The sequence below is a fragment of the Manihot esculenta genome, chromosome 10 (assembly GCF_001659605.2).
Source record: "Manihot esculenta cultivar AM560-2 chromosome 10, M.esculenta_v8, whole genome shotgun sequence".
Taxonomy (NCBI): domain Eukaryota; kingdom Viridiplantae; phylum Streptophyta; class Magnoliopsida; order Malpighiales; family Euphorbiaceae; genus Manihot; species Manihot esculenta.
Window position 1 is genome coordinate 29,313,912 of NC_035170.2, and position 17,412 is coordinate 29,331,323.

The window sequence follows — 17,412 nt, forward strand, 5'->3', positions numbered from 1 at the left end:
TTTGACTGGTTTTTCTTTATGTGTTGTTTTTTATCCAAAAAATTATTCTCGTGATCATATTACGAACATTAGTTGCATAGCTAATCTCATTGACAAATCTAGACATAGGAGTGAAAACTTAATCTTGGAGACGCTGAATTTTGTAGTTGATCCTTTATTTTCAGCACATGTGTTCCTTTGGAATGAACTGTTGGACGTGGAAGAGAGTTCCCTTGAAGCTTCCTTTCAGTTCTGCATTTCCAGGCACTCATCCAAGCCAACATATCGAGTGGATCATGCTTACGAGTCTATAATAATGTGTGGAGTTCATCCCATATTTCGAGAGGATTGTTTTTCCAGAGATGAAAAGAGATGCAGAATTGAAGAAGATATGGAAGATGAGCATTCTCTTCAAAAAAAAACAAAAAAAAAAAACAGATTACTTCAAATCCAAAAGAAACAACCGAACTATAAGAGAACAAAACCACATAGATTAACAGATACCAAAGACAAAATCAAAGAAAGCTACAAAAGTTATGGATGTCTTCAAAGTTCTAATATGTCGTGAGATATCTTGAAACTCACGATATTACGAGGCATTTCTGGTAATAGCAGGTGCCAAATACTGGTCAAAATCAATTCTAACCACGTAAATTGGTCATCAACTCTATTGTAAAATCATGTATATATATTACCATCGTCTTTATTCTCATCAAGAAGCAGACACCGTCTAACCAGAAACCCCCATCACCACCCCCTTTTGCATAGGATGTCTATAGAGAACCTCAACACCTCAATCGAGCACGACCAGCTCGTCATTTATCAAGCATCATTGAAAGGGGATGTAGCTGAGTTAGATGCATTGCTTCAACAAGATGAACTCATTCTTGATAGGGTCACCGTTACTTCCTTCCATGAAACTCCCTTGCACATCGCAGCCATGCGAGGTCACCTTCAGTTTGCTCAAGCACTCCTCAAGTGGAAGCCCAAACTAGCCGAGGAGTTTGACTCTCTTTGTCGCTTGCCTCTTCACTTCGCTTCTGCAGAAGGCTACTCCCATATTGTCAGAGAATTGGTAACTGTGAATCCTGATGCTTGCTGGGCACGTGATCAAGATGGAAGAATCCCACTTCACTTGGCTGCCATGAAAGGACGAGTTACCGTTATAATGGAATTAATGAGCATTTGTCCCGGGTCAATAAGAGAGAAGATGGATAATGGAGAGACAATCTTGCACTTATGCGTTAAATATAATCGGTTGGAGGCTTTGAAATTGTTGGTGGAAACGGTACGAGATGATGAATTTGTCAGTGCCAAGGATGATAATGGAAATACCATTTTGCACCTTGCTGCGATCCTCAAACAAGTGCAGGTTTGTTGATCCTGCCGCTGCTGGCCACGTAAGAAAATACACCCAAAAGTAATGATCTTTTTGCTTATGCAGATTGTAAAATACTTATTCTCGGAGACAAGCATCACAGAGAACGCAAATACCTTGAACAAGAATGGATTTACAGCACTGGATGCTTTAGAGCACAGTCCAAGGGATTCAAAAGGCCTGGAAATAAAGATCATCCTTCTTGAAGCTGCAGCAGGTCTTCAGAGGAACAAAGAGCGTATTAATAAATCTCCATCATCAACAGTGCAAAAAAACAGAGGCCTAGTTGCCATAACGTGTAAATTCTGGAATAACTACTTAAAGAATGTCGGCAAGAGATTCGAAGAGGCACGAGGCAATATTCTCGTAGCTGCTACTTTAACAGCAACGATAGCTTTTCAAGCTGGGGTAAACCCACCTCAATTTAATAACGACCAGAAGCCAATTATCGACGCTAATGCTGCTTCGGCTCCTTCTTATCTTGATCATGCCCTTCAGCGGACAGAAACATATTTCTGGTTTTCCAACACTGTTTCTTTGGCTCTCTCTCTTATTATTATTCTGGTGATGTTTAGTGGAATCCCTTTCAAAAATACGATTTTACAGGTTTTCCTTGTAATTGTCATGTGCTTCACAATCGTATACATATCACAAGCATATTTCTTTGCGGCGGCGTTCAACATGAGGCTGAGAGAAAATTGGACTTCTGCAGGGAAAACATTGTTCATAATTAACATTATCATTCATCGTTTATTTCAATTTATTATTTGGTTACATATTGCCTCCCTTTTTATTTGGGTGGTTCAGAAGATCTACCAAAGTATTTCTAAATTAATATCTTGCTTATGTTAATTAAGTTTTTTTTTTTTTTCTTCCAAGAGATAATTTCCATTAATCAAAAGACTTTGAGCCTTATTGAAGTTCTTGTTATTTCTCTATGATGTGTATGTATAATTCTAATTAGTTTTTAAATTTTCCAATGTGCGATTTTCTAAACTTATACCAATTGTGCTTGGATTTAAATAAAACTCTAAATTTAAATTTTATCATTTTTCTTTTTATTTATTTTTAAAAAAAATCTATATAAAAAAGAAATCTATATATCTAATTAATATATAAGTTTTTAGTTTATTAATACTCAACATAAAAATTTTAAATATAATTAATATATATGTATAAGAATTGCAAAAAAATTTAATTTAATTTTAATGTATGTTTTATCTATCTTTTAACTATATTTTAGTCTCAAATTATTGATAATAATATTTACATATTACCTAAATTTTGGCAGCATTACTAAATTTTTAATTATTTTTATTATTAATCACTCATTGAAATGGTTATTAATGTTATATAACAATTCTCCAAGCTCATACCTTACGTCTTTCACCATAAAATAGGACAATGTGATAAGGATTTAATAAGTTGATACGCAGTCTCATCCATTAAAAGGAAAACCTGGATATTATAACACTCCATTTTTTATCAAGATTCGCCATCTTCTAGATAGATCGAGTTTTCACATAAAGTTACTATTAGCAAATACAATCTAATAGACCATCGTTACATCTGTAATCACGGGATTCCCAATCGATTAGCCAGCGGGATCTCCTATCAATTAGCCAGCACTAGCCGGATCTCCAAAAAATACTATAATTAATTTAATATTCTTATAGTTTATAAAAACTAACAATTGTAGAGATAAAAGTATACAATTCTTATTCAACTACTCTTCTTGAGTTCTAAGTAGTTCCTTACATTCGTTCTTTCTCTTATGTTTACTGATTTGAATATCAAAGTCGCTGCCATAGACGCTAACCACCTCACATTCTCTTTTTTGTAGGATTAACCAATCACAACACAGTTTCATTTTGACTACATCATTTGGTTCCGTTATCGAAAAATTAATTAAATTCTCTCTATTCATTTGGATTAAAACTTGTCTATTATCCCCTTTTCTCTTAAAAAGAAATCTCTCATTTCTCTTTCTTGAAATGGCCGGCAATTCATGAGTTGCTACTAAGGTTGCTACCAATGAGGGTGCTATCATTTTCACTCCTAGCAGTGGACAAAACACACCCTCTATGGTCAACAAAGCAAATCTTAATAATCTGAACAATGAACAAATGCTCCAATACATCAAAAGGTTGCAGGCTACTCCTGAGCAACACAAAACTCGAGGGGAGGCGTCATTTATGGGGAGGAAGCCTCCGGTGATATCCCAAGGCCTTGGACAGAAACAATCTAGACACGGTCCAAAGGGAAGCACGAGTTCAAAGAAAAAGAGTCATCAGATGAGGCTCCAAAGAATGTTGACTGGAAGCTGGTATAGGTTGTTCAAAGGTATTAGAAGGAGCATGAAGAGGACTTTGGCCTGGATGATGCCTCGCCTCTTTCGAAAGAGATCATGGCAGAGACATTTCTCACTAAATTCAAACTCTCAAGTTTGGATAAAAATAATAGGATAGCAGATCCCAGGATTCACCTGACGATTTTTAGGATGACTACGTAGCTTCATGATATTAATAACTTTGTGTTATGCCGAGTGTTTCCATCAACACTCGCAGGTTTGACTCAAAAATAGTACCAACATCTGAGCTCAAGTTTAATTCAGAATTTTACGTAATTCACTATGTTATTTAAATGCAAGTTTATTACTTGTAACCTCCTAAAAAGCTCTCCTCTAATCTGCGGAAGATTCGCTAAGGAGAGGGTGAGTTTTTAAGGAATTTTGTATCACGGTTTAACGCAGAAATAATACAAGTGAGGAATTAAATCATAATATAGCATGTGAAACACTGAGTAAATTATTTATGAATTAAATCATAAGATAGCATGTGAAGCAATAAGGAGGAATGCTGGTAGCTGAAAGACGAGATCAAGAGGTTAATAAGAGACAACACACTTTGAAAGTTTGCTAGAAAGAATGGAGAAGAGAAGAGGCTCAATCACGATGTAACAACTCCTGAAACTACCCCTAACCGTGAACGCATAAGGGTTATACATGTAATTGTAGGAGGACCCAACGATGGTAAGAGAAAAAATAAATAGATCATAAAAGATATCCTGAATATTCAATAGTAGAGTCAGGCCACGTGCTTTTAATGTGGGAGACTTAGTCTTTAAAAGAACAGATGTGATAATCGGTAATGCCAGGACTGGTAAGTTGAGCAAAAACTGGAAATGACTATTTAAAGTCTCGAAAGCTATTCGTCCAAGTCTTATAAGCAGGAAAAATTAGATGGTTGAGTCATTTCCCACTCCTAACATATTTGTAATCTGAGAAAATTTTATCAATAACAGTTAATGATATATTTTTTTCATGTGTTATGTTCTTCAGGGGGCGAGGAACAATTGGGTTGCCTTCTTCAAAAAGATTAAGGAGCATTCATTAAAGGCCACAAGGTGGGTTCCACCAGGCCATAATCCAGGTATTAGTCCTGCCAAACAAAGCATCTTATGCCAGACCACAAGGCGAGTTTCGCCATGCCATAATCTGGGTGTTAGTTCCGCTAAACAAGGTATCTTACTCCATGCCACAAGGTGGATTCTGCCAGGCCATAATCCGGGTGTTAATCCCACTAAATAAGATATTTTATGTTGGGCGATAAGGCGGGTACAGCCAGGCAATAATTTGGGTGTTAGTCCCACTAAATAGGACATCTTATGCTAGACCAGAAGGCGAGTTCTGCTAGACCATAATCTGAGTGTTAGTCCCACTAAACAAGGCATCTTATGCTAGTCCATAAGGTAGATTGAAATAGCCTGGCCAAACTGACCCAAATAACTTTTGGACCCACTTTTCACTTGACTCAAAATGGTTAATCCAAGTTATTTAGTAGTTTCATGCTAGCTATTATATGCAATTTTAATTTGCCGTAAACTGCCGACGTGGGATTCTTTTCTAAGAAAGCAGCTGAACATTACATTCTCCCCTACTAAATTTGTGACGTCCTCATCACAACTGAGTCGGATACAATTGCTAAACTAGAATCGGACCCTCGGGTATTGTGGTTTGCTAGTACCTCGGACGGCTCCACCTCGTCTCACACGGGTAGCCCTTTCCTCGTAGGCCCACTAGCTCTGCACAATTTTTCTGATCTAGGGTAGCTCTGATACCAATTGAAATAGTCCGGCCCAAACTGACTCATATAACTTTTGAACCCACCTTCCACTTGGCCATAATTCTGGTGTTAGTCTCATTAAAAAAGGCATCTTATGCCGGGTCACAAGGCGAGTTTCGCCAAGCCATAATCCGGGTGTTAGTCTTGCTAAATAAGACATCTTATGCCGAGCTACAAGGCGGGTTCCATTGAGCCACAAGATGAATTTTGTCAGGCCATAATTAGGATATTAGTTCCGCTAAATAAGGCATCTTATGCTAGGCTACAAGGCGAGTTCCACCAGGTCATAATTCAAGTCTTAGTTTTGCTAAACAAGGCATCTTATATCGAGCCACAAGGCAGGTTTTGCTAGGCCATAATCCAAGTGTTAGTTTCGCTAAATAAGGCATCTTATGCCGGACCATAAGGCAGGTTCCTCCAGACCATAATCCAGGTAATAGTCCCACTAAACTAAGGCATTCTATGCTAGGCCACAAGGCGGGTCCTACTAAGCTATAATCCGGGTGTTAATCCCGCTAATCAAGGAATTCTATGCCAAGCCACAAGGGAGGTTCCACTAGGCTATAATCTGGGTATTAGTCCAACCAATAAAAGCATTATATGACAAGCCACAAGGCAGGTGTCTATCAGCCTAGAGCATCCCTCTTGCAAGAGTCTTCTGTTTATCTCCTAAGCCCCGAGCTCTCACCTCAGATCCTTATTACGCTCTTTGGCCATGTACGCGCAGAGGACACTCATAGCAGCGTGCATGATGTTGTCAAAAAGCTTGTCTGTCTCAACCTCGTCCAAACGATGAAGGTTCCTAGGCCTCAAAGCATTCTTGGCCATAAGGACTGACAGGTTGGGTTCCTCAAGAAGAAAGGTCGTCTGGATCAGCACCAGCGTTAAGTGTTGGATGTTTTGAGGCCTCGAGGACTCAACGCTAGCATTTTCCGGTGTGGGCTCAGCAGGGACATGGGTTGTTGTAGGAACACCCCTTGCAGAAGACTCGGGCTGAGAAGGGGCCAATTCTTCTATTGTAGGAGGGGGCAGAGGAAGAGGAAGCATGATTACTTTATTTGCTCGGCGAGTCATTTAGGAGGGGGACCGGTTGCCCCAGCAAAAGATTTGCCCTTACGGTCAGCACGAGCCGCCTCAGACAACTTATTCTTCTTCCCAGCCATATCTGCACAAAACAACAAGTGAGTAAGGTAGTCAGTTTAAAATACAAAGAGTGCTGGAAAAAAGAAATACCATGCTCGCTGCTTAGAGAATTGCTTTCCCTAAGGTAGAAAAGGCTGGGCAGGTGAGGATCCTGAGCCTGGCTTGCCTGGGGTTGGCTCTGCCAACACAGAACAGAGTTCCTCACCGCCTTGAGGATGTTTGTCTTCTAGAACGTGGCCATCGTCTAACGAAAGTCCAAAGCCTCTTTCTCATTCCTCCGTAGTTGGACCCCATCCTTTCTCAGCTCCACTCATATGTTCTAGTTCGTTTGAAAGGGATCAAAACCCCCAGAAACTCGGTAGTGGAGGATAAAAAACTTGTTCTTCCATCACTTTAGGGAAGAAGAAATCCAGTCAAATAGTGTCTGGCATTTCCTCCCACTGAAAAATCAGAGCTCTTTGTTTCTTCGAGCACCTAGCTAGTACAGTTGAGAGAAGAGGGTCATGCTCAGCTCAATCTTGTTGTTGAAACAAACGAATTAGAAGGCCACCAAGATTCTCTAGCTGTTAGGGTGCAGATGGGCGATTGAAAGCTTATGGAATTGAAGGATCTCAGTAAAAAAAAGGTCCAAAAGAAATCAAAGACCCGCCTTCAACTGCTCTTCATAGACTATGATGGTATCCTCTACAGGGATCTGGTAATCTGTGCGAACGCTCAAGGATAGAGCAAAGACATGAAAGATTTATCGAGAGATGTGATAGTTGTCGTGAAGATGATCTATATCTCCCTCTATTAGTATGGAAGGGACGTCACTGATCAAACTGCCTCCACCATCAGGGGCCACCCGCAGCAGAATGGTGGGTGCTGGAACACGAATAGAACCGTCAGAGGAGGAGTTTGAGGTAGGACTTCCACTAGAAGTAGAAAAAGAAGTGTTCCTATTCATGGATATAAAAGTTGAAAGCAAATAAGAATTACCTTAAGTGTGCAAATGAGAGAAGTGGTCGAGACTTTTCTAAAAACATAAAAGTTAGTTGCAAGTAAAAGTGATATATGGAGGAGAAGTAGGATTTTTATATGATGGTTTCGATGATAGATTTTGAATAAGACTCGTAGACAAGGCATTCTTCATTTTATGGGTAGGAGTAGGCGAAGTGACTTGAGTAGAGAAAGGCCAATCCAAATGACTCACGTGCCCCAGATCGTGAAGACAATTGGCACCTTCGAATCTGAAGAATCAAAGACCAATGGGAGACCTCTGATGTTACGCAACAATCGCCCAAAATAAGTTATGAGTTTTCACCATAAGACAGAGCCACGTAACAAGAGTCTGATAAGTCGATACGCGGTCCCACCCGTGGAAAGGAAGACCCAAACACCACAGTGCTTGGTTCTTCATCAAGACTCGCTCTCTCCTAGATAGGTCGAGTTTTCATATAAAATTACCATTAGAAATACAATCCAGCAAATACCTGTTATGCCTATAATCACAAGATCTGCAATCAATTAGCTAGTTGAATCTCTTATCAATTAGCCGGTACCAACCGAATCTGCAGGAAACAGTATAATTAACAATTTTTATATAATTACACTTGAGTTTTAAGCAATTCCTTACATTCGTCTTTTCTTTTCAATTTATTGATTTGAGTGTTAGAGTTATCAGAGTGACTGACACAGGCACAACCACCTCACATTTTCTTTTTTATTGGATTGACCAATTACAGCACAACTCTATTTCACCCACATTAGTTATAATTAAACATCTATCTAAATCTAAGTATATATAAGTATTGTAAAATTAAATTAATAAATAATATCACAACATAAAAAATGTAAAATGAAAAATAATTAATATATAAATTATAATAATAAATATAATTAAAAATAATTATATTATATTTTAATAGAAAAGAATGTCTAGTATAAATAATTCATTCCAAACCTCTAGCTAAATTTTAAAAGTTATAATAAAAAACTATTTGAAAATGGAAAATAAAATTTCCACCCTTAACATATTGATAAATAACACACTTAATTAAATTTGTATACTTTCTAGCTTAGACGGATGATAAATGCAACTGGATGATAAGTGCATCTAAATAAGTCTGAAAGATCTCATGTTCTACTCTCTCAATCTCTAATTCCCGATTAAAAAAAAAAATAGTGGAAACCTATGCAGCAACAACACAGTGCCACAAAAGATTATATGAAATATTTCATTTATATTGTGCAAGTCACAACTGAAATCAGGCTATGTCAAGCTTGAGGTATTTACATTTTACTGCACAGAGATGAAACATTGAAACTAAAATTAGTGATTTCCTATGAATTTTCTTTTTATAGAGATACATGATCCTGTTATCCATTAATAATAACATCCCAAGTGAAGATTAAAAAAGAAATTAAAAAAAAAAAAAAAAAGAAGAAATCTTCTAAAAACATGGCTACATTTTTCTGTATGCATTAGGCAAAGCAAAATATGAAATTCCAAACTTTCTGGCTTTACCTGAGCATGTAACCAATATTCACTTGTGGAGAACCCAATGCTGGGGAGATGCAGAAGCTATCACTATCACCAAAAGAGGAAGGATGGCTGAAAGGAATCGGCCGATCCGGAATAGTTGGAACTTCAATATCTCCTTCCAACATTTTCAGAGCATCCAATATAGTAGGCCTCAAAGCTACCATCACATGAGCACACAAAATTCCAACAAGTACAAATCTCTCCATTATGGCCTTCGGGTTCGAACTCGAAAAATCCCCATCTCTCAGCAAAGAAGTATCCAATACATCTTCTACTTTTCCAGCTTTCACCAATGACCAAACCCAGTCAGTGATCAAAAAAGCTCGTGGCGACTCTGTTGAAGAGAAATCAAGAGCTTTTCTCCCACACATTATCTCCAAAACAACTACTCCGAAACTATAAACATCACTCTTCTCAGTCAGTTGCCCATAGAGAGCATATTCAGGAGCTAAGTATCCATGAGTTCCAGCCACTCTTGTAGTGAGATGAGACTGACCTTCTTTACTCTGCTTTGCCAAACCAAAATCAGCCACTCTTGCTCTCATATCACCATCTAACAATATATTTGTGGCCTTAATATCTCTATGATATATTGCAGGCTTCACTCCATAGTGCAAATAAGCTAATCCCTTCGCCACATCCAAAATTATGCTCTTCCTTTGAGGCCATGTCAATAGATTCTTCCTTGTTTTATCATCAAATGATGGAAACAAATGATCATCAAGATTCCCATTAGGCATGTAATCATAAACAAGATATCTTTGACTCCCTTTTTCAGCATAATTTTCATCTTGATCAGCTACACAACACCCTCTAAGAGGCACCAGATTCCTGTGCTTCAAGTTGCTGATTATCTCAACTTCATTGCAAAATTCTGCATCACCTTGAAAATCAGATTCTATAATCCTCTTAACAGCTACAGTTGTCCCATCAGACAAAACCCCCTTGTAAACAAAACCAAATCCTCCCCTACCAATAAAATTCTTCTGTGAAAAATTTTCTGTTGCTTTTTCAAGATCATGAATCTTCAACCAAATTGATCCAGTATTTGGCCTCAGTATTGGCCTAGACCCTTGATCCTCCAAATCAAAGGGAAAACTAGAAATATTTTTCTTCCTCCGTTTCTTATCATACCAAAAATAAAATCCTAACAAGCTAGACGTGACCAAAATAGCAACACCAGCACCAGTTAAGCCAAAAACAAGAGCAGAATGAGCTTTACTAGATGAACCCATGTTAGATTCCAAGTCTAACCCAAATATACATGTAACAGCACCATCACTTTCTGGACCAAACTCGTTAACAATACCAGCAGCATACAAAACTGTAAAGTAAAAACAATCTGTGGCATGAGTATTATCGCCATCTTTTAATATCAGCTCAGATTGAACCTTAAAACCAGCAGCCACACATGCACTACAAGATGTAAGATCAACAAGATCAGGCTTGCAAGCAGAGTCAAGAACAGTTGATTTTCCCAATTTTGCAACCCAATCCTGAGAAGTCTGCACGTGGGCACATAAATTAGGAGTTAATACAAACTGCATAGGATCAAAACAGTGAGACACAATATCATCAGCAAGAGAGAGAGAGCTGAGCTTTGCTTGATAATATTGAAGGCAAGAAACAGAGGTGGGTAAGCTAGGAAGCTGAAAGAGAGAGGTTTGCTTGAGATGCTGAGCAAGGCCTACCCCAAAGAGGGAAAGAAGGGCCATGCAACATGGATCCTTATTGGTCATATCAATTTGGGAATTGGAACTGTCATTTTTGGATGGCTGGTAATTTTGACAAACAGTTTTGTTCCATGGGATTCTCAATACATAGTTAAGGTCCACGGGGCATTGTGATGAAAAATTGTTTTGGGCAGAAGGAAGATAGGTGATAGCTGCTTCATGAGTAGGGGAGATAATAGCAGAAAGAGAGAGTAACAAGAGAAGCAGCAAATCAAGATCAGCCATTTCTACACTTGGCTTCAAGATTTTGCTTGGGTTATGTACTGTTTAGCGGATTCTGGGTTCTGGTATTTGGTTTGCAAAAGCTCGAAGTTAGGGAAGGGAATCATTCAGACTGAAATGTTGAATGCTGAAAATTTTGAGATTGTGAAATGATGAGGAAATGACAATATTTGCTTTGGTCAATTTATCTCTGTCTGTTTCTCAATAGATTCGGAGCTCTGGCAGCTGCTGGCTTGCTGTAACAGAAAGTCGCGATCTATACGAAGCACCTAGGAAATTGGGTTTTGATGCTACGTGCTGATCTTCCGAGTTGAAGGGCGGCTCCACCTGCAGACAACAGAGACCATCTTGGGCCCACTTCAGTCCTTGCCTTCTCTTATTGGAAACTGTTTCATGTCTGATTTATGGTTTGGTTTATCCTTATTTGGTGCTTTGATCCCATACATCCGTTTGGATCCTTCTGCTCTTTTTACTTTATTTTTTTTATAATTTAAAATCAAAGAATTTTAAAAAAAATTAGTTCAATTATATTTTTTATTTTTCAATTTTTGAATTAAAAAATTCCCATATTCAAGCAATAAAAAATATATAAAAATTGCGTAAATTTTATTTTTTATATATTTTTTAAAATTAAAAAATTTAAAAAAAAATTATGCTAAATCAGATATTAAATAATAAATTTCTCAATAAAATGTTAGTGAATGGGTCAATTAGACAGGTGGATGAGTCTCTACTTAAAAGTCCAAGGTTTGGTAAGACCAATAATTTGGTCACGTGCTGTGAAAGATATTATTTTTAGTCAGAGATTCTCTGTTTCAAGTTTCATCGGATACTAGATAATTGACTTGGTGACATAGCTTGTAAATTGGAGTCTTGCAACGGCACTATCTCCTTGGTCCACGTGTCCAGCTTTCCCAATCAAATCATGCATCACCATCACCTAATGCTTGCGTTATCATGTTAAATGGTTCCATTTTTTAACCATTATACGCTTAATAAAAATAATAATTTATTAAATATTTACATTTATAAATTTATAATAATTAAATATAAATCAATAGTATCTTATAAAAAGTCAAAAATAATTTATACTATTAACTATGTTTTTAAATTTTTTAATTGCGTTTCAATTTTTTACAAAATAACAACTTTTTAAAAAAATAGAATAATTTTATCATTTAAAAAAATTGATAACACAATTAATGAAATTTAGAAAAACAAAATAAAATGTAATTAAAAAAGTTTAGAATACAACTGGGAGAATTTAGAATAAAAATTTGCAATAAAATTTACTTTTATAAATTACGTGTTTAATAAGTAATGAGTATTTAATGAATTATATCAAATATTTAGTTATTTATTTTTCCTTTTTTATTGTCCTAAATTATCATCCTAAATTCTCCATTCTCATTTATAATGCATAATAATTTGAGAGTTAAATTAGATATTTTATATTAAACGGTTAATATATATATTCGATCTATCTATAAAAAAATAATATTTTATCACTTAAATTTAAAAATAAATCGAATTAAATAAAGTAAAAATTAAAATTTTAATATTTATGAAAATTAAATCGAATTAATTTTAATTAGAAATTAAATCGAATCAATTTGATTTAGTTCGATTCGATTAATTTAAATTTTTAATAAATTTTTTATTTTTTACCTCTTATTTTTAATATTTTAAAATTTAATTAAAATATTTTAATTTCAAATATACTATAATCTCTCTATATTATTAAAATAATATATTATTATCACTAATTGCTTAAATTTAAATTTTTTAAAGTAAAAACTGAATCGAAATAAAATAAATTTTTAAAATTAAAAATTAAATTAAAATAAATAAAAAATCAAATTAAATTTCTAAATTAATTTAATTTAATTTATTTTTAAATTTAAACTAAATATTATTCACCTCCTGAGTAAATATATATAATAATAATAAAAATAATAAAATAGAATAAATATATATTTACATTCATATATTATTTTAAATTAATCTATAAAATATTGATCTGAACTACAATTATAACTGGTTAAATATCTAAAATTTATAAAAATTATAATAATTAAATATAAATTATAATTTATTAATGATTTATTTAAAAAAATAAAAAATAATTTAATTTATTATTAATATATTTAAAATTTTATTGATTAGATTCTAAATTTTTATAAATTAATAAAATTACTTTAATATAACTTCATCGATCTATAAAATTTAGAGTATAATAAATAAAATTTAAAGTTCAATCAGTAATATATTTAATTATCTATAAAAAAATATAGTATTCTTTTCGGTTGGATTCAAAAATAAATCGAATTAAATAAAATAAAAATAAAAATTTTAATATTTATGAAAATTAAATTAAATTGATTTTAGTTAAAAATTAAATCGATTCGATTTGATTCAGTTCGATTCGATTAATTTAAATTTTAATAATTTTTTTATTTTTTATCTCTTATTTTTAATATTTTAAAATTTAATTAAAATATATTAATTTTAATTATAATATAATCTCTATATTATTAAAATAATATACTATTATTACTAATCGCTTAAATTTAAATTTTTTTTAATAAAATCAATCTAAATCAAATCAATTGAAAATTTTAAAATTCAAATTCAAATTAAAAAAATAAAAAATCAAATTAAATTTTTAAATTAATTTAATTTAATTTATTTTTTAAATTTAAACTAAATATTATTTACCTCTAGTAAATATATATATATATATATATATATATATATATATATATATATATATAATAATAATAATAAAATAAATATATATTTACACCCATATATTATTTTAGATAAATCTATAAAATATTGATCTGAATTAAAATTATAACTGGTTAAATATCTAAAATTTATAATAATTATAATAATTAAATATAAATTATAATTTATTAATGATTTATTTAAAAAAATAAAAAAAAAAATTATTATTAATATATTTAAAATTTTATTGATTAGATTCTAAATTTCTATAAATTAATAAAATTACTTTAATATAACTTCATCCATCTATAAAATTTAGAGTATAATAAATAAAATTTAAAGTTGAATCAGTAATTTGATTCAAAAAAAAAAGTTCAATCAGTAATATATTTAATTAATTTTTATTTTTTTAAAAAAATATTTAAAATTTAAAATATTTATTAAAATATCTGCTTATGTAAGGGTTAAGCCCTCCGCTACTCCACACTTAGACGCCTATTAGGCACCAGCACAGCCTTTGATTTTAAAAAATATATATATTTTTTAATTTTTTAATTTTTTAATTATTATTATATTATAATAATATATTTATCTTATATTAATTTAATAATATTTTATTTCAAAAAAATTAATTTAATAATATTATTTACATGTTATAATACTATTAAATTAATATAATAAAATATATTATTATTATAATATAATAATAATTAAATAGTGAGGTGCTTGTCGTACAAGTATCCGGTGTAGGGTCTAATCAACATGTTATAAAAAAATTTATAAAAATTTAATTTAATTAAATTTTTTAATAATTTTTTAATTAAAATAAAAAATAATTATTTTTAATTAAAAAGTTTTTGTTTAAAAAAAATCTTAAATAATTTTATAATTATTTATTTAATTTTTTTTATATAAAATAAATCATACTAAACAAAAAATAATAGTGTATGAGATTACTTATATTTTGTAACAAACAACTATTGATCCTTGTATCGATCCATTGATATTTGATGCTTTTAGTTAGGGGTTAGCAGTATTCGCTTTAAATTAAAAAAGTTGATTAAATTGAATTTATTTAAAATTTTAATTTGATTTTTTATATATTTCGGTTCGGTTTTTAATTTCAAAAATTTCGGTTATTTCGGTTCGATTTAGTTTTAATCAGAAAAAAATCGAAAAAATCGAATCAAATCGATTAGTGATAATAATATGTTTTTTTAATAATATAGAGAAATTAAATCATATTAAGATTAAAATATTTTAATTAAATTTTAAAATATTAAAAATAAAGAGTAAAAAATAAAAAAATTATTAAAAATCGAAATTGATTAAACCGAACCGAATCGAATTGAATCAAATCAGTTCGGTTTGATTCAGTTTCTAATCAAAATCAATTCGATTTGATTTTTATAAACACTAAAATTTCAATTTTTAATTTATTTAGTTCGATTCAATTTTGAACCGAACCGACCGAATGTTCACCCCTACTTCTCGCAAATTCATTGTCAGTGAGAACTAATTGATCCAAGAATTAAAATAAATTCCAAAAAAGAAAAAAATAACAGAACATTAAATGGAAAATATTAGATTATTTAATAAAATTCCCTAAATATAGTAACACCACGTAAAAATTAAAAAAAGCATGTACAGCAAGCACCGTTATTAACTTTTCTTTAAAAAAATTATTATTTAATTTTTATAATATAAAAAATTTATTAATTAATAATTCAATTTTAAAAAATATATTAATAATTTTTTAATACCACATAATTAAGCAGAAAATTTTCCTAACAGATTCTGCCTAATATAAGCTCCTCCTACCAAGGCTAGCTTCTTGCTTCATACCATTTTGCACCACACTTTCTTTCTGGTTAATTTTCAATTTACCATTCTTCTTCTTCTTCCTCTTTCCTTCTTTTCTCTGAAACTATTGTTCTTTGCCATGGGAGATTCTCAACGTTCTCCGACACTAGACTTTTACGGCATATTTTCTAAGAATGCAGCCATTAAAGATATGTGTAAAGTATACAAGTCTCTTATTACGAAAAAGAATTCTGACAAGAATCCATCCAACAAAGCTGAATCACAAGACAAATTCCACCAAATCAATGAAGACAACACGGTAAATTTATAATCTTGTCAGAAAATTCTATATGCCTAAGAAAATCTGTTTATATTTTTTTTTTATTTGATTCTTGAATTTCTTTGATTTCAGGCCATTAATGAGAAAAAGATTAAAGAAAACCCAATTGAATATGAACCCACAACACCACCAATACTAAGAGATGTGCCATCTTCAGAAGATTCCTGTAATCGCCATAAAAGCATGGACGAGATTTTCTTTATACGGCCTTCTGGTCTCTTGAAGAGTCTGAGTAAAAAGAGACGAACACCTTCCCCAAGTCCCACCTGCCAGTCGAGAAACGCCAGCCGGAGTAGCTCTCCGGCGAGAGATATCTACCGATCAAAAAGCACTGGTAGAAGGAGGGCCTCTGATACAGCAATTCCTTCAGTAACAAATTCAACCCGAAAAGGCAACACTACACCTATTATATACTCTCAATCCACTGCTCGGAAAACACCTCCCCCGGTTGAGAGGAAGCTTCAATGCACATTAGAAGAGCTCTGGCATGGATGCATCAAGAAAATCAAGATCAATAGAAACGTAATCAGAAACGGGTACGTTACTATATTTCTTATTCCCCATGCATGCAGAGATAATTACGTAACCCACGTTATATTTTCATGCAGGATAATGGATCAGGAAGAAGAAATCCTGATGATAAAAGTGGAACCCGGATGGAAGAAAGGAACAAAGATTACATTTGAAGGAAAAGGTGACGAAAGACCAGGATATCACCCAGCAGATTTGATTTTATTGATTGATGAAAAGAGACATCCATTGTTTGAAAGAGAAGGTGACGACTTGGAGATTGGGCTTGAGATACCATTGTTGCAGGCTCTTACAGGCTGCACAATTTCAGTTCCAATATTAGGAGGAGAAAAAATGTGCTTATCATTTGATGATATTATATATCCAGGGTTTGTGAAGATTATTAGAGGTCAAGGTATGCCAACTAAAGAAGAAGGAAGGAGAGGTGATTTACGTATCAAATTTTTGGTTGAATTTCCATTTGAATTGAGTGATGAACAAAGGATTGAAGCTTCCAGTATTCTACAAGAATGTTCTTGATTATCCCTATAAATTTATGATATTTAATTTCATAAATAGAGTATAATTTCTCCTACTGTTGCCTTATAATTTTAACTGATGTTGTGCATGGGCTTCGTTCTCTAATTGTGAAGGCAGTGGGGTTCAAAAAATTTCTGGGAATTTGGAGATATTAAAATCGATAAACTCGAAAACAAATAAACAAAAGTTTCTTTATGATGGATTTAAAAAATAAAATATAGCGAATTTATGATGGATTTAAAAAAAAAATAGTTTTTTTATGAAAAAATTAAATAAAATTCATCTTAAATTTATAACTTATGTAATATGAGTACGGATAATAATTTATTTTCAAATAATTTTCATATATTAGTTTTAACACTTTGTTTGATAGCTTACAGGTGAAT

General features: G+C 32.7%; 3 protein-coding genes across 3 annotated transcripts; 2 read left to right on the plus strand and 1 right to left on the minus strand.

Annotated features, from left to right (window-relative positions):
- Positions 1 to 709: 709 nt before the first annotated feature.
- On the plus strand, positions 710 to 2,209 carry LOC110624322 (ankyrin repeat-containing protein ITN1). Its single transcript, XM_021769421.2, has 2 exons — positions 710 to 1,351; positions 1,424 to 2,209. Exons 1-2 carry the CDS (start codon positions 749 to 751, stop codon positions 2,207 to 2,209), a joined length of 1,389 nt encoding a protein of 462 aa, XP_021625113.1. The 5' UTR covers positions 710 to 748.
- A 4,354-nt stretch (positions 2,210 to 6,563) lies between these two features.
- Positions 6,564 to 11,349, minus strand: LOC110625236 (probable receptor-like protein kinase At1g11050). The gene is made up of 2 exons (XM_021770839.2): positions 9,131 to 11,349; positions 6,564 to 6,646 (listed from the first exon to the last, which is right to left on the minus strand). The coding sequence occupies exons 1-2, from the start codon at positions 11,104 to 11,106 to the stop codon at positions 6,625 to 6,627; spliced, it is 1,998 nt and encodes a 665-aa protein (XP_021626531.2). The 5' UTR covers positions 11,107 to 11,349; the 3' UTR covers positions 6,564 to 6,624.
- A 4,426-nt stretch (positions 11,350 to 15,775) lies between these two features.
- On the plus strand, positions 15,776 to 17,026 carry LOC110625238 (dnaJ homolog subfamily B member 13). Its single transcript, XM_021770842.1, has 3 exons — positions 15,776 to 15,947; positions 16,359 to 16,512; positions 16,585 to 17,026. The coding sequence occupies exons 1-3, from the start codon at positions 15,776 to 15,778 to the stop codon at positions 17,024 to 17,026; spliced, it is 768 nt and encodes a 255-aa protein (XP_021626534.1).
- Positions 17,027 to 17,412: the final 386 nt, after the last annotated feature.

Coding starts and splice junctions, on each gene's coding strand:
- LOC110624322 (XM_021769421.2), top strand. CDS start 749: ATGTCTATAGAGAACCTCAACACCTCAATCGAGCACGACCAGCTCGTC. Junction 1,352..1,423: donor CGATCCTCAAACAAGTGCAG/GTTTGTTGATCC, acceptor TTGCTTATGCAG/ATTGTAAAATACTTATTCTC.
- LOC110625236 (XM_021770839.2), bottom strand. CDS start 11,106: ATGGCTGATCTTGATTTGCTGCTTCTCTTGTTACTCTCTCTTTCTGCT. Junction 6,647..9,130: donor AATATTGGTTACATGCTCAG/GTAAAGCCAGAA, acceptor TGTTTTGTGCAG/ATATGGCTGGGAAGAAGAAT.
- LOC110625238 (XM_021770842.1), top strand. CDS start 15,776: ATGGGAGATTCTCAACGTTCTCCGACACTAGACTTTTACGGCATATTT. Junction 15,948..16,358: donor ATTCCACCAAATCAATGAAG/ACAACACGGTAA, acceptor TAACAAATTCAA/CCCGAAAAGGCAACACTACA. Junction 16,513..16,584: donor AGAAACGTAATCAGAAACGG/GTACGTTACTAT, acceptor ATTTTCATGCAG/GATAATGGATCAGGAAGAAG.